At 32.6% G+C, this 25,103-nt stretch overlaps 2 protein-coding genes across 3 annotated transcripts; both read right to left on the reverse strand.

The window, feature by feature from the left end:
• Window positions 1–5,320: 5,320 nt before the first annotated feature.
• LOC105779845 (protein KINESIN LIGHT CHAIN-RELATED 2) lies at window positions 5,321–8,239 on the reverse strand. Of its 2 annotated transcripts, none has more exons than XM_012603796.2 (3): window positions 8,077–8,239; window positions 5,872–7,830; window positions 5,321–5,765 (listed from the first exon to the last, which is right to left on the reverse strand). In XM_012603796.2, the coding sequence occupies exons 2-3, from the start codon at window positions 7,821–7,823 to the stop codon at window positions 5,555–5,557; spliced, it is 2,163 nt and encodes a 720-aa protein (XP_012459250.1). In that variant the 5' UTR covers window positions 7,824–7,830; window positions 8,077–8,239; the 3' UTR covers window positions 5,321–5,554. The 2 variants fall into 2 exon arrangements, with proteins under 2 accessions (XP_012459250.1, XP_012459251.1); XM_012603797.2 differs by having other exon boundaries at window positions 8,082–8,235.
• A 7,947-nt stretch (window positions 8,240–16,186) lies between these two features.
• LOC105779846 (2-methylene-furan-3-one reductase) lies at window positions 16,187–17,580 on the reverse strand. Its single transcript, XM_012603799.2, has 4 exons — window positions 17,295–17,580; window positions 16,903–17,226; window positions 16,668–16,827; window positions 16,187–16,576 (listed from the first exon to the last, which is right to left on the reverse strand). Exons 1-4 carry the CDS (start codon window positions 17,508–17,510, stop codon window positions 16,311–16,313), a joined length of 966 nt encoding a protein of 321 aa, XP_012459253.1. The 5' UTR covers window positions 17,511–17,580; the 3' UTR covers window positions 16,187–16,310.
• Window positions 17,581–25,103: the final 7,523 nt, after the last annotated feature.

Genomic DNA, 25,103 nt, shown 5'->3' on the forward strand with positions numbered 1-25,103 from the left:
AACTTCAAGAAATCGAAACCTAACTTACTGGATTCCGATTTTTTGCTTGACTTGAATGACCGAACAACCTTTCCAAAATGCATGAATTTCAAAATTTAAAAATTTAAAAGACATATTTAATTTTGATGATTGAATTGTTACACTCTAACTTACTGAGTGTGGTAATTCATTTCTTTAAAATGAGTACATCTTGCTATTCAAATTTAAACTTTAAAAGGATCGTATTTTTTTAAATCTTTTCAAAATTAGACATTAAATAATTAATTCGGTACCAATTTTGGGCGTTACGAGGGTGCTAACCCTTCCTCGTACGTAATCGACTCCCGAATCTATTTTCCCAAAATTTCGCAGACTAAATTCATTTTTATGGTGAACCAGTCACACCTTAATAAAAGATCGGTGGCGACTCCCATTTTCATTTTTAAGTCGATCCCCGTTTTTTTTTTAAAAAAAAACTTAAAAGGTGGTTTCGACACCTAATATAGAGTTCTTGAGAAATTGCGGGATTTGTTCGTCGCAAATTGTTTCATATGTGTTCAGCTTTCCTAGATTTTTCTTGCTTAAACCTAAGAGCATTAAGCAGTTTGTTGAAAGGGCGGATGCCTTGGGGTTCGATAGGAAGTCAAATATGTTTCTTACTGCTATTAGGATGTTGAGTTCAATGAGTGAAGAGAAATGGGAACTCAAATTGAAGCTTTTAGGAAATTGGGTTTCTCTGAAGATGATATCATGTCTACTTTTAGGAGGACACCACAGGTGTTTGCTGTATCTGAAAGGAAGATTAAACAAGTCACTGACTTTTTGCTTAATAGAACGAATGTAGGTATTTCATTTATAATAAGCCACCCAATGGTGCTTATTTGCAGCCTTGAGCGTAGGCTGAAGCCTCGGTTACTGGTTATTGAGACTCTGGAAAGTAAGAATTCGCTAAGAAGGAAAGTTAGCATGACTACAATTTATAAGATGCCTGACAAGAAGTTCAGAGAGAAATACGTTGTTCCTTACTTAAAAGAGCTCGAGGAAGTATCCATGTCTATTGTGGGCACTTAATTGTTAATTTTTGTATAGTTGAGGGCACATATCAAATCTTTGATGTACTTTGGGTTCATAATCTCGTATTTCTTCATGAAATTGGTTCTTTAAGCAGTTTGTAAGATTTTACTTCGCAATAATCGAGTCTTATGTTGGATAACTCCAATATGGTCTCAATACAACAGACAACATTGTAGTTGATTGTTTTAGACTTTTAGTCATTGTTTCCAGTCTCTGCACTATGCACTATGCACAATGCACATCCACTTGTGATGGTTCTTGTATTTGCTGCTTTTTAATGTTATTTATATACTCACACCGATGGTTTTAGGGTGTGTGCTCGTACTGGTAATTGTTAGAAACTTTTCATTTTCTTGCCATTGAATATCTATTCTGATATGCCATAGTTTTGCATGTAAATGGTCATTTGCTGCTGCAGGCAGGTTGCTAACCTTAAATGCATTTTGGATTGATCTTTTGCAGGTCACTGTAAATCATGTTTTTGATTAATTGCATGAGAACCAGTGTTTTTCGAAGCTGAAGTATTTTTAATAAGGAAATTGCATGGATCTTTCTTTTAAACAAATAGGAATGCAGATGGCTAGTGGACTGGGGCCTAGAGTTGTTCATAGTGCTTGTTTTTCAGCTTTGGGCTATTTTGCATTTAAGACTGCCAGGCTTGCGATTTTGCATCAGTATCTGGAGCACAAGGAGAAAGAGTTGTCCAAAATCAATGTTGCACCGGCTTGAGTTACAATTAGTGGTGATAATGCTAATTTTTTTCACTATTTTGTTAAATTTGTTTTGTTGCCATGTAGTGTAGTTCAAAGAAACTGATTTTTGGCATTGCATGTCTTGGTTAGAGTTTCATTTTTTTCAACTAATATATATCAATAATAAATAATATAAAATAATTTGATTAATGCACCAATGTATGAAGGACCTTCTTATTCCATATTACCTCAGATTCAATATGCTACTGAATTTTACATTTTCTGTTTGTAATATCCGATACCAGGCTTGCTAGTCCATGAACATTTGTAGATTTCACATCAATAATAGGTTAACATTTCTATGACTTCCAAGTTGACTGGGTAGTATTGGTACTTTTGTGGTCATCTCTTGTTCTGGTCTTTTAGATAAATTTTTATGGATTAGTGGCTTGTTGTTGGTTTGGTGAATGATCAATAAATGATTGATGGTGCTCCATCGAGGGTGCTGTAAGTAATGTAGATTCCACCTCCATCACTGTAAAGTTTTCTGCTCCAACTTAGGTGGAGATAATGCATCATATTGATTTAACTCACATTATTGGCAATGGTCTGTAATTCTCTCTGATGAAAATGCCTATATGAAATCTATCATAGTTTTTCCTCTACAAAATTCCCTGTTAAGTTTTGCATGAAGACTGCTATGAGAATCAAGCAACTATAACTTGCTCTTGTGATGTTTTTGGTGTGGAATATTAAATTATCTAGAATCAAGAAAGGTACTTGTTAATTTATAAAAATCAGAAACTTATATATCTGTGCTAGAAAATACTAGTTGGTTTATAGTTATGTGAGTGAATGCATGAAAGAAATTTCCCCTGCTGCTGTTGGTGGATATTATACGTTCATCCCTTTAGAAACTCTATGGATTTAATTTTCCTTGCATATCTATGGAGAAATGGCTTCTTTAAATTTCTGTACGAGTTTACCTTCCTTAATTATTTCTCATGTGCATGATAGCTTTTTGCTGTCGATGTTTATTGGATAAAAGTAAGTAAAACATGAAACCTTTCTTTGGATGGATGGTGATCAAATACGGGAATTGGCATGACCTGAACATATGCTTTCTAGATATGCTTGTTCTGTATATAAATAAAGCCTAACATATAAAACCCAAATTGATAATTTATTTTTTATGACATTTTAATTTTTCACCATTTAACATATAAAAAGCCCAAATTGACATGTACATGTTAAGAATGGTAGAAGACAAGAAAATAGTATGTTGCATCTTAAGTTTTGTTGGATGTTTAAAGTTAAAAGTGTGGACAGGAGTCAATTGTGAACTGCTAATTATTATCAATTGCCATCCCCATTAGTAACACTGCTTTAATACAATTTAAAATAAAATAATACAAATGTGTTAAAAGCATTAATTAAAATTAAAATAATTTTAAAATAATACAATTATGTCAATATTTAATTAAAAATATTTAATTATTATATTTAAAATTTAAATATAGTTTATAATTCTAATTAAATTTAATAAATAATTAATATTAATTACTTAGAATTATTTAAATTTAATATTATATATTAAAATATTAACAATAAGTTATAATAAATTATTTTTTATATTTTGCTAAAATATCATAATATTAATTAATTTGAACATTATTTAAATACATATTTGTTACTTTATAAACTCATGTCTAAAATAGATATTTTATTTCTCAAAAACACTTTTTGACAGCAATAACAAACACTAAAATTTTTCAAAAGCACTTCTCAAAAGTACTTCTTAAAAGCACTTTTCTACAGCACTTTTCAAAAACAATGAAGAACTGGCCCTTAGTCGGCTTGGGCTTTTGGGTGTTCCTGGTTCTTTTGGTTTTGGGTTTCTAAGTGGTAACTCCGGTTTACAGCCAGTAAGCTACTGATTCGAGTCTGTTGGCAATTGGCATCAGATCAGAGGTTGAATTTGAGCACGAGTATTATGTATTTAATATGGTTATTTTTCTCATATATTTAAAAAAATTATATTTTATATTCATATCAAAATATGCATAGATGAATATTTAATTTTTTTTTAGAGTGATTAATATAAGTCAATAAATTTAACTACATTCGGTAAAAGTATCATAGAAGCTTTGTACTATGAGTCAAATTATATTTTGTCCTTTCGACTCTAAAAATGAGTAAATTAGTCCTTGTACATTAGATCAAAGGGTAAATTAGTTATTTCTGTTAAAGATTTCATCTATTCGTACTATTAAAAACTAGCTGACGGAATAATTAGATAGTACCACATGTACGTCAACATAACAAATAGAGACCAATTTTTAACCGTAAAAAATAAAATTTATAACAGAATGGTCAGTTTGCTCTTTAATCTAAGGTATAAAATTAATTTACTTGTTTTTTAAGTTAAAAAAGAACAACATATAATCTAACTCATATTACAAATGCATGGAGAATACTATTACCACTAGATTCATATGTGGAAACATTGGTAAATTCCAGATATAAGCTAGCAGGCTAACGTTGCTTTCTTTACACACTGTATGGTCATTTTCCACATCCAGGACAACAGCCTGTCACTTAAATCCTATCTCCCATGACTTTTCAGAGGCCTTCCTCGTAATGAATCAATGTTTGGCCTGCAGTCTCCTCTCAACAAACCATGAAAACTCATGACTGGTTTGAATTCAAATTCAACCTACATGGTTGTTGCCCCGACTCCTTATTTTAATTGAAATATTTGTATGCGACACGTACATGAACGTAGAAAGAAGAACCCTAAAAGTCTTCCAAATGTACGGAAAAACAATTAAAATAAATCTTACCATGCTCTTTTGAGCATATACCCATATCCCTGCTCAGAATCAAATTCTAACAGTTTCAGGATTAAGCATGTGGCATTCAATGCAGGCAGGCAGGCAGGCATTATTAGCTGTGGGATGGCATACATAGGACTCATTTGGTCTGCAAATTTCAATTGGGTCCTTTATTTGACCCACCAGCTTTCATTTAGGAGAGGTGGCCATTTTCATTTCCTTAAATAGATTGTGATGCTTTTGTGATGTTAGTTTAGAGGTTAGGTGAAATTGATTGTTAGATTTAGGGTTTTGGTTCCTTGTAAGCAAGTTCAATTGGTGAATTCTTCATAAGTTAAATCAGCCAATTACTTAAATCGTAAATCAAGTAAAATTAACCTGTGGACAGCCCCTATTGGAAACAAAACGGGAAGTTAGTCCAATTCTGGTAATTTTAGATACAGCTCATGTCATGGTTTATTTGGTGTTGTGCAACAGTCTAACCTTCGATTACTTATAACGAAGGGAAGGTGAAGGATGGTTCAAAAATGCCATTCAACTTTGGCTGATTAGTCAAGTCTTTCACTTTCACCATATAGCCTTGATTTACTAAAGCCACCTACTGCCATTTTTGAAGGCTTGAAAGGCAACTTATCTTTGGTCAATTTGGTCTTTCAAATCAACCAACTTCCACCATGTGACTTTCGAGTTCGAATATAGATATAAACTTAGAAATAAATTGAAATACCCGAATCAAATACATATAGTATATCAACTTATACTTTATTCATTGAAAGGATTGAAACATACAAATAAGAGATGTTACAAAGGAATATCAACAACTCCATAATCAATGGAACCATACAAATTCTCTTCATCTGACCCTACTGAAACCTGGTTTCTTTTATATCTGTGTCTGGGAATCAGATAAACCAACCCATTTAATCCTCTTTTACAATGTAAATCTTTACAGTATTTTACCTATAAACAGGATTATTATACCTTAATCCCATCATCATTTATTATTTGAGTGGTGGTGTCAAGGAGGGTGACTAATGCTCTTGATTTTCTGCTCCGGACCTTGCCTGCTTCCTTCAATAATTCACTCAACCTTCTTTTCTCATCGATGACATCCGGATTTGCTGTTCCAAGCTTCTCTTCTCTCATGTCAACAACATAATCCAAAATTTCAATCGCATCATCTAACCTGCCAAACATAGAATTTTCAAAAAAAAAGAAACATGAGACTCAAACTCGGGTCCGAGTGTTGGATAGAGTATGTAATCAATCCAGGTGTTATTTCTAGGTTTTACCTTCCCATGGCATCATAGGTGCCAGCCAGATTGCTATACACCCCTAATGTATCAGGGTGATAAGGACCATATTCCTTCTCTAAGATGCTTCGTGCTTCTTCAAACAGATCGGCTGCCTCGTTTATTGAATATCGTTGTACGCAGGCTAGCCCCATTTGATTGAGAGCGATCCCGAACAAGGCAGACTTCTTATCTCCGCTAGCTCGAAACTTTGAGATAGCACTTTTGAAGGTGCTGTAGGAGTCAGCATAGCTCCCCATCATGTAATACATGACTCCCATCTGTGCCTCAATGCCTGCAATTGTGCTTTGCTTCCCTGGGGCTTCACTGAAAATACTTAAAGCTTTTTTAAGTAATTTGAGTGCTTGATCCAATTCATTCATAGATTGGCATATGGCAGCAATGTCAATGAGGCCACTGGCAATCTCTTCTGAGGGGATTCCGGGATTTGGCTTTCCGTAAATCCGGAGTGCGTTTTCGCAATAAGTTCTGGAATCCCTTAACTTTCCTACCTTATTGTACAAATCAGCCAAACGAACGAAAACTGAAGCAACTGTTGGATGATTCTCTCCTTTAGCAGATTTAAACACTGTGAGCGCTTTCTGATAGGCAAAAACTGCCTCATCAAACCGAGCTAAAGATAAATATGCATCTCCAATGCTACAATCAATCGAAGCAACATCGAGTTCACGGCCATTGGCTGCCATTGCCATGCTAGCTAAAACATAATGCTCAAGTGCCGATTCATAATCTCCTTTTGAGTCACAGATGAGTCCCATGAGTCTCCTATCAGCAGCTTCTTCAATAGAAGCGGGAGCACCATTCTCCCTATGGATGTCAAGAGCCATTTGACAAAGCCTCTCAGCCTCATCAAATTGCAACGCTTGCACATGCGCTTCAGCAACGTATCGACACGTCTCACCAACTCGAGGATCAGTTTCTCCCAAAACTTGTCTTTGAATCTCCAAACCTGCTGTATAACACAAAATCGAATTCTCAATTTGACCCAACATTACATAAGTATCACCCAGTTGCATGCATCCAGCGAATTTAGCAAGTGCATGAGTTTGGCCATCCTCGATCACTGGGATTTCGATTGAGCGTTCAAGAACTGGAATGGCCTCATCGTATTGGCCTAAGCTACAATGCAATGCTGCCAGAACATGCAAAGACATTACAAGCTCTAGACTCGGTTTTCCATCTGCACATTTCTCGAATGATTTTGTTGCTCGAATTGCCAATTCAAGTGCTTTCCGAGGATTTTCACCTGAAGAAATCATATTCCTTGTCTGTTTGAGCAAAAACGGACCAAGTTCAGGATTCTCTAGCCCTGCCTCTAGAGAATCTCCTGTTCCATTGTTAAACTTCGCACCAAAATTCCTTTGCTTCCTTGCATTCTTCTCATGCCTCTTTTCAACAGGAGTTTTCTCTTGAGATGATTTGCTCTTCGGACTTGATTTCACCGATGCTTCGGAATCCAATTGCAAGCGATGACGATGCTTAGCACCTTGAGTTTGGTTCTTGTCGTTGTTTTTCTTCTTAGGCATTTCATCAGTAACCTCATTTTCTTTCTTAAGGTTCAAGTCACCAACACTGTCTTCTTCTTTCTTCTCTGCTACCACCACCTCTTTTGTTATTTCAACAACACCGAAATCCCCGACAAGATGGCGTAATTCGGAATCGATCCTCGATTCTTCACCGTACGAGCCGTAACTAGACAATGATGGAGATTGATCAGAGCTTTGCATCTCATAAACATTGTGATAAAGCTGCTCAATGGAGGTTGCCACCACACCATCAATGGCTAAATCAAGGGAATCACTTCGTGGACTCAGTGCACTTCTTGGAGACCTCTCTTGAGCAAAACTGTACTTATAAGGTGTGTGAAATCCATTGTCATGTTCTTCAACTCCAGTTTCTCCATTCATTGCATCCATAGCTAATCCAGGCATTGCAAAACTGATTTTAAAGGAAAAAAATCAGTACAAACTTATATCAAATTCTTCCATAATCTCCAAAAGGAAAATGCTAGCCAAGTCAAAGACAACTCCATTATTCTCTACTATTTACTAAATTTAGCAAAAATGACGAAAAATTTCAAATGCTCAACTTCAAAATAAGACTACTTAAACCAAAAACAGTTATAGAAAGATTAAAAGAAAAACATTGAATGCTTAATAACCATAATCGATAAATGAGTAATACCTTACTTAGTTCTGTTTAATGAAGAAAACCCAAAATTCTTTTTTCTTTTTTAAAAACCCAAAGTTTATAATGCTGATTTTTTGTTCTCTGGGTGTTATATACAGAAGAAGAAGACGTTGATAACGATGAAGGAATGGGGCGGTGTCATGTATTTATGTATCGTTGTTTGTTGCCTTATATATATATTGAAGTCTAGAAAAGAGAGGGAGAAATGAGGTATTTTATGAAAAGGAAAAGGAGTAAAATAGGGAAACATATATTTAAATTTGAGATTATTGTAAATAATTTATTTATTTATTGGTGCAGGGTTATAAGGTGGTGGAATTTGGAAGCAATTTAGAATGTGACTTTTCTCCCACCATTTTTTTACATTTTATTTATTGAGTTTATTTTTTAAATACTATTTATTTAGATATTTTTTATATTAATATTTATCTAAAATGTAAATAAGAATATATTTTATTAATAAACAGTGTTCTGCATTGTCTTTATTAATTATTTCTTAATTTGGTTGGGAGTATTTTAATTTTATAAATAAAATTAACAAATTGGGAGGTGTTTTTTTTATTTTTTTAAAAATACTATTTCTTAATTTTAGAATTAATAATTTTATTTATTTATTATTGGGAATAATATTTGGGGATGTGAGACGGTTGAAAAACTGGAGCGCTTAACGGCTTTTTAACTGGAAGGTTGTTTTCTCTGAGACACGCGGAAGAAGATGATTGCAAGTTTAAAGTGGCGTAGGATTCCACGTGGGCCACATCCAGCTTCATTCTTGCTGGTTTAATCTCTTAGGTGGTCCTAGTTTAGCCCAATTATTGGTGGGCCCATAAAATTTTCCATGGCCCACATCAATTCCAAATAGATTATCATTTTTTATTCTTTTTATTTTTTTCGATTAAAAGAAGACAGGCATATAAAACAACATGCAATTTATTAAACTACTACATAGTATATTGATGGTTTTGTTTTGTCCAACACTGTAATTTAATTTTTTGGATAAATATTAAAATTATATATCAATTGTATAATATTATACATAAATTTTAATTTACGTAATGAGATTTTAATTTGATTCGATTTTCACAAATCACTAATAATATTATCGAATTAGCATCATTTTACATTGATATATTGTATACACAAACAATTATATTAATCGATATGAAAATAAATATATATTGTTTTCAAGAACTAAAATATAAAAAAACTAAATTTTAAATTTGTAAAAATACATAAACTTCTATTTAATAGCAAAACGGTTAAAATTTTTAAATAATTAATATAAAATTCAAACTGGCGTCTCATCATACTAATTTATTTGTGGAAAATAAAATTAAGTTTTAGTCATAAATAATAATTTGGAGTACGAAAATCACTGCATAAATTATAAGATCATTTTAATTTTGAATTGAAAACTAATAACAAATTTGTATTAATAAATGATTGAATCTTTTATTAAGTAAAATTTCGAAAGCAAAATGCTGCTACAAGTATAACACTAAACAGTAACTATAGAAAACAATCAATCACCCAACCCCACTCTTTATATTCATCAAAATTATACTTTTCATTTTATTTAAAAATTCAACATTTAAAATTTAAAATGGGGTTGAAAATTGTGTTTAAGTTAATTTATTTTTTAAAATAAATATTTTTCATAAAATTGAGATATTCATATTCTCATATTTAATTTTTATCTAAAACTATTCAAAAAATCAAGATTTACTTTTATCAAACAACAAAATCCGTATAAAATAAATACAAATTCTTGTTAAAATAAATACAAGTGGCAAGATTAGGGGATTTACGGTATAGGCTGCACAAGTAAAATCCATACAGAAGTTGACTCTCTCTATTTGATGTTGATTAGAATAAGGGGTTGACATAGTGAATTTTCTTCTCATCTGCCCGTGGTTTTTTTTTCCCGAAAGGGTTTTCATGTAAAATTTTGTATGTTCTATTTTTCTCTCTCTCTCTCTTTTTACGATTCATTGTCATTATTAACGTTCGATTTTCACAATATTCAATGCTTCAAATAAAAAAATATTATATATAAGTAGGATTAATATGATATTTGATGATATATGTATTGTATTTAAGATTTTAACATATGATGTTTTAGTGTTTTATTAATAGTAAAGCTATATATATTAGGTAGGGTCAAAAGAGAAGCAATAGACCAAAGTCTGAAAACATACAAATATTGATTAGTGAGTTATAAGGCAGACAAATGTTATGTTGAATGCTGAAACCAAAGTTTTGTTGCTGCTCAATCATTTAGTTAGTTAATATAATTAATTTAAATATCAGTAACCTTGGGTTTGGGTGCATCTATGTTGGGTTTAGGGTATATTTTAATGGACTTATTAGCAAATCATGGTATTATTGGCTAGTAATGATATACCAACCAAAACAATAATTATTCTAGAATTAAACTCTAGTAAAATCGTCTCATCTTCAACCCCAAACAACAATGGCAACAGCAACTAATATTTTATTTGCAAAAGAAGAAGAAGAAGCAAGCAATCTGGAAAATGGGGTGGCGAACCCTAATCACATGATATTTAAATCCCAACTACCAAAGAATATTTAACACTTACCTTTTCACTATCAGGTTTTTATATTTTAAAAAGGTAAAAATATCCGAATTAAGTCAAAATTCATGATCAGTTTATATATATACATGTAACTTTAGAGGCAAGTAAAGAATATTGGAAAATAAAGGCTTCTACTTTAGGGTAGAATATTAGCAGTATTTATTAAAAGGTAGACACAGATTTGTTTATAGTTGTTTGGAGAAGTTAAGGTTTGAAGCAGTTCCTGAAATAAGAAAACCAGTTATAATTGTTACACTGTCACTTTCATATCTCATCATCTCCTTTTCCTTCACTACATCATCAACATGCTTTTAAATTTCTTTTCTTTTTCTTTTTCTTTTTATTTTAATTTCAGGGGTCCTTAGAATTGAATTTAAGCTCTCATGCCTGCAACATAATATTCTTATCGTTGGGTTAAGAGATTGTTGACACGTAAGCTCGTTCGCTACTAACATGGCGAGAGTGTCTGCCACTTGCATTGTCTCACCGTGCTCGCCCATAATCCTCTAAGACACATGTAACCCTTAGAAGGAATAACTTGTTACCATGCATGGTGCCTAGTTATCCCTAGTGTCACGGGGCTAGACCTTTCGTCTCACAATCCGTGCGGCCTTAGGCTATCCGTTCGTCCCAAACTCGCCTAAGTCAGCCTTTACGCCCAAAAGTGAGGATTCTTTTAAGAACTCCTCCAAGGCACCAATTTGTACAGCGGAAGCGGTTGTGCCAAAAGAAGCTACAAGTGAACAACAGAAAGCCAAAGAAAGAATGCACACAAAGTGTTTGAGTAAATGCTCAAAGAATTCTATTACTCTTAAGAATTCAGCTTACAATGGATGAGTACAAATGAGGGGAAGGCTCTCTATTTATAGTTGAGCTCCCCCAAAACCGACGGTCAAGATACATTTACATTTACGGACGAGATTCACCATATCCCTTGATTTTAGGGATTTACAAGATTTGTCATATCAAATCTAATCTAATCTTTACAAGATATGATTCTCTCTATCTTCTAAGATTAGTTACTAAAATTAGCCTAAGTTGTCTTGTCTTCATCATCGGGCCAACCAGGCTTCAATCTGACAGGCTTCTCCAATAGCTCTCTAAATCGGGCCAGTTCTCATGGGCTAAATGTTCCCCATCTAATCGATAGACCTCTATGGGGCGCTTCTTGTGCCATGGTCACGGGCTTTACACTTTGGCCCGTGACATTCTCCCCCACCCATTCTCGCAACACCCTCGTTGCGACTTCTGGATGAAGCTGACTGGATTCACCTTGAAACTTTCTTGTTGCATCGGCTTCTTCTCGACTTGTCTTGCGATCTGGTTGTCTCTTCTTTCGGAACCTATGCCTCGGCTTCCGTCGCCTCTTATCTTGAACTGTTGCACTCGTTGGTACATTCTGTTAGCAAGAAGTCTTCGCTTTTACTTGCCCCAATTTTGACTTGTTCCCATTGGAATCCCCTTGATTCTCACACCTCGGGGTCGTACCGCCCACAATTCTTTGGCCTCATTGCTTATGAACTTTGAAAGGGCCCCTACGACCTTGCCAAGCCAACAAGTTAGAATTCAAAGCACTATCAGAGTGTTTTCAATGTACCTTACTCGCAGCATTTACTCGTCTCGACTGTTTTTGCATCGCTCCTTTTCCCTCGAAGCTCGATGCACAACCCACCTTTCCCAAAAGTGTCGGCTCCACAGTCGAATCCGCAGGCTTCATATCGATCCCTTGCGCCACTAACACTTCCGAAGGGGCTTTCATAGCATTCCGTTCTGACGAATTAATGTTTCTCCCATACGAAACATCTTCGACTAGTTGGATTGACGATAACACCTTGGTCCTAACCTTCATATCCCGATGCACCGGTACAACCATTTTTGTTGGCAGACCGGTGACAATATGGATTTGATCGGCCCATGGTTGCAGAGTTGCCTGAATCCTATCAAGGAAGTTTAAGCCAAGCACATAATCTTAATAATCCAATTGGATTACCTCGAAATCTTCCTTGCTCTTCCATTCGCCGATTTGTAGTTCCACATCACGAACTAATCCCACAGTTGGGGCTTTCTCGAAAGTTACTACCTTGATCTTCTTATTCGATTTCCTAATCGACAGACCAAGCTTCTTCGCAGCCTTTTCCGATATGAACAAGCTCAATGCTCCCGTATCGATAAGAGCACTCCACTTCTGACCCGCAATATTGATGTCCACAAACATCAACCCTTTGCAACCATTCCTCTTCCTAGGAATGAGCACCATCAATTGACTCTCGATGTCTTTCCCTCGATAGGCTTCGCATCTTCTTTCGGCTCATCTTTCTTTTTGATTACCGAAATCATCACTTTATCCGGACATTTTCGCGCCATGTGTGGTCCTTGACAAATGAAGCATTTTATCTTCTTCCTCTTGTCCCTTAGGTTGTCGAATCCCCGCTTCGCATCTCGTGGTTTCCCATTGCCACTTGTGCTATCGGTACTGTTGCCATCATCGTTATGTCTCTCTTCATCTTCTTCATTGTTTCTCTCACCATTGCCCTTTCCATTGGGCTTAGACGCCTCGAGCTTGTCTCTCGCTGGACCAAGCTCAACAAAGTACTCTGCTTCAGCCATGGCTACAGTAAGTTCGGTAATTCCTTATCTTCGCAACTCATGTTTTGCCCACAGCTTTAACCCATCCTTGAACCAATAGAACGCTTCTTTCTCGCTCAAGTCAGAGATTTGAAGCATCAACTCGCTAAATGCCCGAACATACTCTCAAATAGTGCCTTGTTGCGTGAGACGACGCAACTTTGCTCGAGCCTCTTTCTCAGTAAACTGAGGGTAAAACTACTTCTTCAACTCTCTTTGAAACTCCTCCCAAGTCCCAATTGCGTTCCCACCACGTTTCTCATCCGTGAACCTATGACGCCACCACAAGAGAGCTACATCAGTAATATAGATTGAAGCAGTGTTTACCTTAATGGCATCATCCTCGATGCCCATCGCTCGGAAGTATTACTTTATTTCCCACATGAAGTTGTCCACATCCCTTGCGGATCGTGCACCCTTAAACTTCTCCGGTTTGGAAACATCCATTGTTTGTTACTTCGGCCTTGAAGAGAACATCCCATTACTCAAAGCGACTTTGTAAATCGTGAGCTCCCCTTTGAGCTCCTCTATTTCTTTCTTCATGGCTAACAACAAATCCTCGAGATTCTCATCCCTTTCTGCCAGCTTTTCCGCAGTGGACTCGAGTAATTCCTTCATCTTTTCCCCATTGGCATCGAGAGAATCCAACATAAAATCTCTAAGTTGCTCTTCCATTGAGTCCAGCCCATCCGTGCGTTCCTCGACCAATTCAAGCATCTCCTTCATGTTCCCTACGGATTCCTTGAGATTAACCACTGGATTTTCCAAAGCTGTCAGCATGTCCCTCGAGCGACTTCCTTTTCTTGCCCTCCCATGGGTCTCCATTGGCTTACTCTAACCAACGACTTCTTTCAACATCCCAACGGTGCCTTCGAACCAACTCGAATATCACTTGGTTCAAAACTTGGCTCGAATACCACTTGTCACGGGGCTAGACCTTTCGTCTCGCAATCCGTGCGATCTTAGGCGATCCGTTCGTCCCAAATTCGCCTAAGTCAGCCTTTACGCCCAAAAGTGAGGATTCTTTTAAGAACTCCTCCAAGGTACCAATTTGTACAGCGGAAGCGGTTGTGCCAAAAGAAGCTACAAGTGAACAACAGAAAGCCAAAGAAAGAATGCACACAAAGTGTTTGAGTAAATGCTCAAAGAATTCTATTACTCTTAAGAATTCAGCTTACAATGGATGAGTACAAATGAGGGGAAGGCTCTCTATTTATAGTTGAGCTCCCCAAAAACCGACGGTCAAGATACATTTACATTTACGGACGAGATTCACCATATCCCTTGATTTTAGGGATTTACAAGATTTGTCATATCAAATCTAATCTAATCTTTACAAGATATGATTCTCTCTATCTTCTAAGATTAGTTACTAAAATTAGCCTAAGTTGTCTTGTCTTCATCATCGGGCCAACCAGGCTTCAATCTGACAGGCTTCTCCAATAGCTCTCTAAATCGGGCCAGTTCTCATGGGCTAAATGTTCCCCATCTAATCGATAGACCTCCATGGGGCGCTTCTTGTGCCATGGTCACGGGCTTTGCACTTTGGCCCGTGACACTAGCACGTTACATCAACGGACCGTGCCATATATAGGTGTGAATGAACCATTCAGAATGGCACAATAGAACAAACACTCAACAATGTAAATATTGCCCAATTTACTCTCAAGTTGACCTTTCTTTTTCCCTAAAACAAAATTCTATCCTTTTCTTTTAACCAAGACATCAATGGAAACTTTTGAATTTCTGGGTTAACACAAAATTCATCTTTTCTCTCATGAACTTTATTTACAGAAAAGTTAATTAAGAAAGCTTATATTAAAAATTGAATTTAGAGGATCCTTATTAACACCTTTTATTTTTTAGAACCAACAAAATTTTGAGATTTCATATATTAAACGAATTCAACGGAGTTATATATATTTAGTTTATTTATAGTTACCAACAAGTTCATCTATAAATCGCTTAAAGATAGTTAAAATTAGTTTATTGTTTGATTTTTTTTTTGTTATAACCATAGCTGTTTTACTGTGTAATATCATCAGAATTCTGGTGTTGATAATGGTAAATTTTTCAAGTGAATAGTGAACTCTAGAATCATTATGCTTAAATTATCTTGAAATGGCATAATTTATGGTGGAATTAGTTGAGGGACTAAAGTGGTAATTAATTGGCAAGTAATTTATAATGTGAAAAGAATTGAATGGAAATTGTAGCATGGGATTTTGGAGAGTGATGACTTTGATATGGGGATATATAAGGAGGGACTCAAAGTGCTGTATTTTCATTAATTAAAGGGGACTTAATCTAGTTGAGATGTAGCAATTAACCTAACTAAAAATCAGCTTGTAAGTGGCAGTAAGAACTATGGCTTCTTTAAACGAGTAAAAAGGAGAAATGAAACCATAACGAGACCTTTCTAAAATAATATTTCAATTTAAACTTTTCTATTTCTTTTTTACTTTTACTCTCCAAATTTGATCATTTTTACACAAATTGTTGACTGAATGCATGTAATTTAATTTCATCATTTTTAGTTCTATATTTTTTTAATTTTGAAATTTTAGACCCAACTAAAAGGTAGTTATTAAATTCATTAAGTTCTACTATTTCTAAAATATGATGTAGCAAATATACTATCATATTTGTAACATCATATTAGCTTGATATTTTCACATATATTCACACAAAAAAGTCGATTAACTAATTTAGCGAGTGTCTTTCGCATAAACACTAAAATTTCAAAAACAAAAAATACAGATTAAAAATATCAATTTAAAGAATATAGACTAAATCTACAACTTTACACATAATAAATCACTAATAACAGAAGTTAATCAAACAAGTTTAACCAAGAGAAATCAACCACAAACAAAGATGTGTTTATTCAAACTACTCGTTTTTATTTATTTATAAAGAGCAAGCATCTCACATAAAAACTAGAATCTTTATTCATTATCCGATAACACAACCTAGACTCATACAATGTTGATGTAATAATAATGTTCATGGGATTATAGAAATGACCACTTTCCCGGTAACTCGGCCGGTTTCAAGGTAAGCAAAGGCTTGTGGAGTTTCAGAAAAGGGAAATATGCCATTGGGATCAATCATTGGCTTAACTTTCCCACTCTCCAAGAAAGGCTCCAATTTCTCTAAAATTGCTCCATTTGATGTGAGGATGAATGTTGTTGCTGGTGGAACTACCGCTCCATATATTGTCACTACATCCCCACCTTCTCTCACTGCCTTCACTGCCCTCTCACATTGCCCTGTTTACCATCCCATAATCAAACCAAAAATCCATGTCACTATACAGATTTTAACACGCTCATGTAATCGTATCGTGTATTCGAATATTACCGACTGCATCGTATACTACATCGAATTTCTCAGGCAGATCTTCAAAGTTTTGATTAGTGTAATCAATAGGCAAATCAGCCCCCAAGCTCTTCAGCAAATCCAGTTTCCCGGTACTTGCTGTGGCTGCTATTTTGGATGCTCCATAGACTTGCTTAGCTAGCTAATACAGGATAAAAAGAATGAACATTAATTCAAGTTGACTTGGGATAAGAATATAGTAAGACGGATTGAGAACCTGAATAATCATGGTGCCAACGCCGCCAGCACCGCCCAAGACAAGGATAGATTTGCCAGCAGAAAAATGGCATCGTTCAAGGCCTTCATAGGCAGTCTCAATGACTAAAGGCAGGCTTGCAGCTTCAACAAAGCTGAGATTTTTGGGTTTTAAAGCCAACAGCTTCTCTGCAACAACAGTGTATTGAGCTATAGTGCCAAATTGCGTTGGGTGATCCATGGCCTTTTCATTTATATCTCCATACACCTGATCCCCTTCCTTGAATTTCTTAACTTGGCTCCCCACTTTCACCACCACGCCTGCTACATCATACCCTGGAATGATCTTCACATCAACAAAACAAAAAAGTCAGAAACATTTCTATTTAAGTGTCGAACATGATGAAGACTCACGGGTAAAGGGGAATCACTGTTTTTGAACATTCCAAGCATTCTTTTGAAATCAATGGGGTTAATCCCAGCAGCTACAACTTGGAGAAGAACTTGATCATCCCTGGGTTGGGGAACAACAACATCGGATTGTAGTTTCAGAACATCAGATGATTTTCCGTACTCAAGGTAAGTCCATGCTTTCATTTTAGATGGAAGGGTTGCAGCACTTGAAGCCATGAGAATTCAAGACACAAGTTTTGTTATTATTATTATTAAAAAACTCCAATAAAATCTTCTTTATGGTGGATGCATTCTACATATGAGCAATAATTCATGAAAAAGGCCTTTTTTTTTTTTTGGCATGATTAATGAGAAATAATTGCTTCTTCTTTTTTTGAGCACTAGCTTTCAGTCAATATCCCATCATTATCTGATCTAGAACCTGACGTATTTGTTTGTTGGTTTTGGGCAATTTTGGTACAAAGATGATAGATATAATTTAATGTGGGTATATAAACCAGGACATGGCATACTATGTCTATCTTCTTGAGCCCAGCCCATTCTCTTAACACTTAATATTTTCATTAATTATTAAAACAATTTGTACCCGAAAAATAAAAACAATCCTATGTTATGAATGTTATTAAGTGAATGTTCATTATAATCAATTTTTACCTTTCATCTTCTTATAATTTATTTCATATTTATGTATTAGAAATGAAGAGTCTAATCTCCCTATGTATACTACTTGTAATGATGATGGAAAAGAAGAGAAATGCAATAGAAATCTCTCTTTATTCTCATCTATTATTCTTGTGTTCTTTGCATTATTATTATTTTATAACACGTTGTCGGTATGAACTTGTTCAATAATATTCAATATTCCATTGGAAAACAAGTAATCTAGATGTACAATGTCCTTGTTGAAGTAACAATCCTAATGTATGTGATTTTCTATGCGTGCTTGAAAGATTTTGATATTTCAATATTCTCAATGAAAAAAGGTTAAAAATTATGCTCATTTTTTTGTATTTAAGAATGAATTTATGTTTTATATATTCCATGATATGTTTGTTTTGATCTAAGACTTTGAATAAGATTAAAGTATCAACAACTTCAATATTTTTGCTTAAATATTTATATCTTTTATAACATATGTCATTGATATGATAACTAAGTTGTCTATTAGATTATTTCTAATAGAGCCACACATGATTTGTGAGTATAAATGAATTTGACTTTTTATATAGACAAAGCAAAAACCATTGTTTTTTGTCCAACATCATCTACATGAATGATTAAAAGTGGAATATCTAACGCAAAAGATCCTCTCGACACATGAATTGCGTAATAATTTGAAAAATGATTTGACCATTAGAAAACAATAATGCTCTATAAATTTTGTTATGATTCAAATATATTATGTGCTCCTATAGTAGTAATATTGTGAAAAGGCTTTAAAATTATATAGAAATAATCTCATGCCTTCTAGTGAAAAAGGTTTCATTCCTTGAAGTAAATGTAACAATACATAACAATTATGAAAAATCAAAATATAGAGGTTGTGGTTGTCGTTGTAATCGAGGATGTGGTTAGAGACACATTAATAATTGTTATCATAGTGGTTAGAAAAGTGGTACTTCTAACCACTAAAAAAAGAATAATAAGAAAAAACAAGAAAATAGTGGTCAAAATATTCTATGGTTATTGAAAATTCATGCTACTAATGTGGTATGAAAATGCATTGGTCACATACCTGTCGTATGTTTAAGTCTAGTAAAACTTTATCAACGCATCCATTACAAAAAAAAAAAAGAAACAATATTGAGATAAATTTTGTTATCCCAAAATGATGAATGGAGGATAATTTTTCGGCAAAAGATGAAAATTTTTACTATGATACTAAAGCTGACCATGCATACAATGATGATTAATATGTTATTAGTTTGTGTTAAGATTTTGTTGGGATCCAAGCATTGAAATTTAATTATTTAATTTAAGAATCATTAGAATCAATGGCTACTTGATATTTACTTGGTGATAATCTCTTTCTCTTCATAATAAAGGATGCTTATAATAATTGCTTCTCATCCATGGTAACTTAAGTCAATCTAATAAATTTCTTTTGAAATTTAATTTGATTTCTATTAAGAAGTTCACTTTATATAATTCTTTATTCATAACTCTATGAATTTATAAAACTCTTCACGCGTTTAGTTATTGGGATTTTATGTAGAGATAAAAATTTTATTGGTTCATTTTAATAAAATTGATTGGTTTAATTTTAATTTTGATTAAAATATATGATTATTGCAGAATGAGAGTAAAAGTACTTATTTATCATGAACTTTGGGATATTCACCATGTCTGGATAGTTTCGTGATTATCGTAAAATTTAAAATGAAATTATGTCATAAGAGATGGAGGTTAGAAAATGTTTATGTTTAAATTTTTATAGTTGTAAAGTTACTTTAATTTGGCATTATAATATTTTGCATTTTGTTGCATTATGGTATATATAAAAAATTATTATCTATAACCATAGTGATTTATTAGTAACATAAATTTATTATTTGTTATGCTTAATATATGTTTTATTTATACCTATTAATTTTATTTTTATATGAATAAATAAAGTTTTTGAATATCATAAATTTTATCATTTATGTTGAAAAGAAGTGCAAAAGTGCATATTATTTAAAATAAATTAAGTATTCTTTAATTTTATATAATAAAATGATTACTTGCTCTGAAGAGCTAATATTGCACCAAACCGTAAAAAATCTCTTTAAAAGTTAACATTTTACCTCCCGTGATGCAAAATTTTATAAAACATAATATTATTTTTCAAATCAAGAAGATATATAAATGTTGAAGGAAGTCTTTATATGTTTTACATTAAAACCATTAATAGAAGTGACATGAGATACTCGTGTTTTTGTATTATAAATATTTCTCGAAGGAATATATTACACGTATATGATTGACATATGAGACAGTGAAAAAGAAGTTCATAGTGTTTGTATGATCGGTTAGACCATCCCGAGTCAATGATGATGTAAAATAATTTGATGAAAATTTCTATGATTTTATTGAAGAATTAGAAGTTATATTTTAATAATTACCATCAATACTAGTTGTTTTGACAATATGTTGAACTAACACTGGCTAAAGTTAGAGGTCGGTTGCATTTTTAGATGATACCCAAATAATATATGAGCTCATGTATCACTTTTGTGCAACACAAAGTTTGCAATATTATTTTTTTAAATAATTTGGTTTATAGTATGCAATTTGTGCTAACAACGCTAGTGCATTATATCTCAAGCTTGACGTTCATTGTTTTAGCTAAGATAATATTATCTATGTCTATATATATTATACTTAATGGTTAGCAAAACTATACCTCCACTTAATTGATTAACCATTAGTATAAGAATAGTGTTACAATAAGCATGTAATTTTATTAGTATCAAGCCAACATGTAAGAAATATTTGTCTCATGAGAATTGACTTTCATTTATAAGCCAATAGATTTCATCTAAGAATATTTGGATGTGCAATATCAATTCTATGCTCCACCAAAATGCACTAAGATGGATCATCAAGTATGAAATTAAGAAAATTTAGAATTTTCATTAAATGTTAAAAGTTGAAATGAGATATATTTATAATTTTGAAAAGTATTGTCATGTTGCAAATTTTCTTAGTATTAAGGGGAGACAAATTGGTTAAATAATTATGTATCACTTTTTGTGATCGTCACTAATATCATATGCACAAAGTTTGAAGGATAAAATTATTTGTCGGACATGTTTAATGGTGACATTTAGAGATTGCATATACTAACCGATACATATACCAACTAAAATGCTCCAAATAATTATATATCTCAGACGGACAATGTAATAAAAATAAGTCTTGAGCATGCTAGAAGCATAGTAAACCAGTCGGTTCCATAAAACGAAAAATTCTTGAAAGAAAGGAGAAAAAAATGAAAATGGTCACATGCTAAAGGAGGCGGGTACTCATGAAAAGACCCAATACATAAGTTTTGATAAAACCCCAGAAGAGGTCAGGTACCTGAAATTATGAATATAATAAGATATCTCAATTAGTTATGTCATAACCAAATATGATGGAGCTGACAAAAGGAAATATTATGGAAAAGTGAGGATTCTTGAATGAAAATATACTTGAAAGCATTTAAATGAGAACAAGTTATCAAAATAAATAAACACTTCTATTATAAATTATGAAATGTATCTTGGGCATGAAGTCCAAACACCCGAAAGGTGTAAAGCCAATGGGTGTTAGCATAATAGCGGAAAAAAAAAATTCAAGTCATAATAGATAGAATTGAATTGTAACAAAAACATTCACAAGACACTTAGTTTTTATTATGAAAAATGATTAATTTGTGGTGGATGCAAAAACCAAATAAAATTAAGCATAATTGTATAAAATACCCTCAACGTTTATGGGTTTTTGGGTTTGAGCCCTTAACCGTTTTTTTTATTGACACCCTCAATGTTACGATTTTTTTATAAATTACCTCAATTTTAACTGTAAAGGTGAGTTGACCGTCAGTTAAATGACATGTGAACGAAAAAGCATATGTAGCATACCTCATAAGCACGATTTCATAAATGATGTCATCAAAATAATTTTTTTTCATTTTTTTCCCATCTTCTTTCTCTCTTCCCCTCTAACTGATGTTACAATAAAACTTTTTTTTCTCAATGCTTTATTGGATTTTCTCTTTTTCCAAACATATCTTTAGTTTTTTTTCTCTTTCCAGATTTTCTCAACACCTCCATGAATTATAAGTTTTTTCTAATCAGCATACCTTTGTCAATGAAATGGCATATAACAAACATCCATAAGTGTATGCAAACTAATGAAATCCATTAAAACATAATATAGATGCATATATATATATATATATATATATATATATATATACACCACCATTTTCTTCAATTTTCTCACCAACCAAATTGAATAAAACGAATCCATACAATAAAAAAACTTTCTAGTGTTTTAACAAAATCCCAGCAAATCCCACATCCCATTTTATACTAACCTCCAAATTCAAGTTTTAAACCTTCCACAATCCTGTTTGTTTCTCGAGAAAAAACAGAGAAAGAAAGAAAAAGATCAAGAAACCAAACTTCAATTTTAATTATTGACGCTCTTCCTCTAACACTACAACTTGCAAAAATGACGATCAACAATCATTTTATGATTATTACTTTTTTTTTTTAAAGAACAGAAGCCAAAACATTGTTTATGTAAGAATAAAATAAGTAAAAATATTCAAGCAGAATAAAACAATTAGTGGAATAACTACAGAGGAAAAAAGAAACCCATTTTTAACAATAAAATATATTGAAAATTCAAAGTCTTATGTTTGATTCCATGAAAAAATGGGTAAACAGGTTATCTTTTACTAAAGAAAAGTTAATGGGTTTAGTTCCAAATTGAATCAAAAACATGAAATTTTAAATAACAGTAAGCAGGAGCCCACTCCTTCCATTTTTATATTCCAAAGTTTGAAGATAATTATCAAGAGTTGTAAGTAGAGAGAAGAATTTTTTTTTTCGAGTGAATAAAGTCTCTGGTTTCAGAATAGTGAGGAAGAGAGCCAGGGAGAAGAAGAAAGAAAATGGACACAAAATGACATCATGCTGATGTGGTATGCCACATAAACTACATTGTTGACTTGCAGCTTTAATTGACGGAGTTAATTTCTAAAAAAATCTTAATGTCAATAAAAAAATGTTAATGACTCAAACCCAAAACCTATAAACATTGAGAGTACTTTATGCAATTATGCCATAAAGGAATTTATATTCAATTGATATAAATTATTTGATAATATTAATGCTTGAAGTGTAAAATTTGACTTTCATGAGAAAATCATTAAATGTGAATATGATTTTGTTTAGGAGTTTTATTAATTAATGCATTTATACATATAGGTTTTATCATCATTGTTGATATTAGCATATCAAGAGTTTCAAGAATTTCCAAGATAAATAATTATTCGATAGATAAACTTTATAATGAAAGTATTTATAAAAGTGAAATTTTGTCTCGACATGAAGATCGGGTGTTCAATAAGGACAAATTGTTACACAATGATATTATATAGAACTGTTATTGAGTATTCAATAGTGTTTATATAATCAAAATTAATCAAGCTAATTTTTCATGTAGATTGGAGATATGGAAAATCAATACAAATGGTTAAACAATAATGTTATAAAACGATGGTCTTGAAGTACCATTTCTTTATGTACCCGATGCACTCATTGTATTGATAATAGTGAATGATACAATACATCATGCTTTATAAAGTTGTTGGCGACATCTGAAGCATGAAAATGCAATTGAATTTTATTGTTATATTGATACGCATCAACAAAATTTGTTGTATATGTTGATGATTTACTATTGATAAATAATATTGAATGACTCAATATTGAGTTATAAAATGATGTTCAAATAAGGGGAGCAAAATATGCATTGTAGTAACACCCCTCACCCAATGCAAAGAATAATTGAGAATTCAATTACGCACTCCCTACCGCTAGATTTGAAAAGTTAATTTTCAGCATTGGATTGCATCGTTTCAAAGATCTTAAGTGATGCTTACATGAGAGGGAATAAATTCGCACTACATTTTTCTTTTAAAGTTGTGACATACTGTGTATTAAAGAATTATGTACTATTCTTTCCTTTACTAGATTTTTGTCGCACAGGGTTTTTCCTAATCAGGTTTTTTAATGAGGCATATTTTTTATGCAATAAACATCCAAGGGGGTGTTATGAATGTTATTAAGTAGATATTCATTATAATCAACCTTTCAACTTTTATCCTCCATAGCTCTTCACATTTCATTTTATTGTAACCCATTTTCTATTTATGTGTTAAAAAATGAATAGTCTAATCTCCCTATGTAGGAGTATACTACTTGTAATGATGATGAAAAAAAGAAAAATGCCATTAAAATTTATCTATTATTATTATTATTATTATTATTATTATTTTATAACAATTTATATGCTTTTATAGTTAAATTTAAATAACTTTTATTAACTCATGCCGAATCAGCCCAATTACAGTAGACAATAAGTCTCGTTTGTGGCCCAACCCATGAAGGCCTATTCAGCCCTTCCAAAGGTTTATTTAAAAATCCATTTCACAATTTTGAAATTTTTTATATATTATTTTATTTTAAAATGTATAAATTTAAATAAAAATATTATCTAGAATTTATAATCTATATAAAACCATAAACTTTAAAAACTTCACGAGAATATTTTTTTCCTATCATATTACTCAATTAACATCTAAATATAATTATAAATTAATTTAAATTAATTAATTAAGATTTAAATATTTTACATAAAATATATTTGTTTTATTTTTTCCTCCTTTTCAAAAAATATAAAACATCTTTATTTGAATTTGTGAGGTGGTTTCTTATTTAAATAATAATTTAGTAGAAGTAGAACTTTCAGATTAATGTAATCTATAAAAAGCAAAATTAATAATATTCACACCGCAACTTTTACTTTTTATTAATAATAATCATGTTAATAATAATTTAAATAATAGTTAATGTGTTTTAAAAATTGAAATAAAATTTAATTTTAATTTAAATAGTTAAAATTTAAGTTCAACTCTATAAATAACATCCAATAGTTAAGCGAATTTAGTCAAACATATATTTTTGGTAGAAATAACAGCATTATGCGATTACAATATTAAGCATAGACGTATTGAAGAATAAATCACACATCAAACTTGGCGGTTCTTCA

This window comes from Gossypium raimondii, chromosome 4 (genome assembly GCF_025698545.1).
Source record: "Gossypium raimondii isolate GPD5lz chromosome 4, ASM2569854v1, whole genome shotgun sequence".
NCBI classification, from domain to species: Eukaryota; Viridiplantae; Streptophyta; class Magnoliopsida; order Malvales; family Malvaceae; genus Gossypium; species Gossypium raimondii.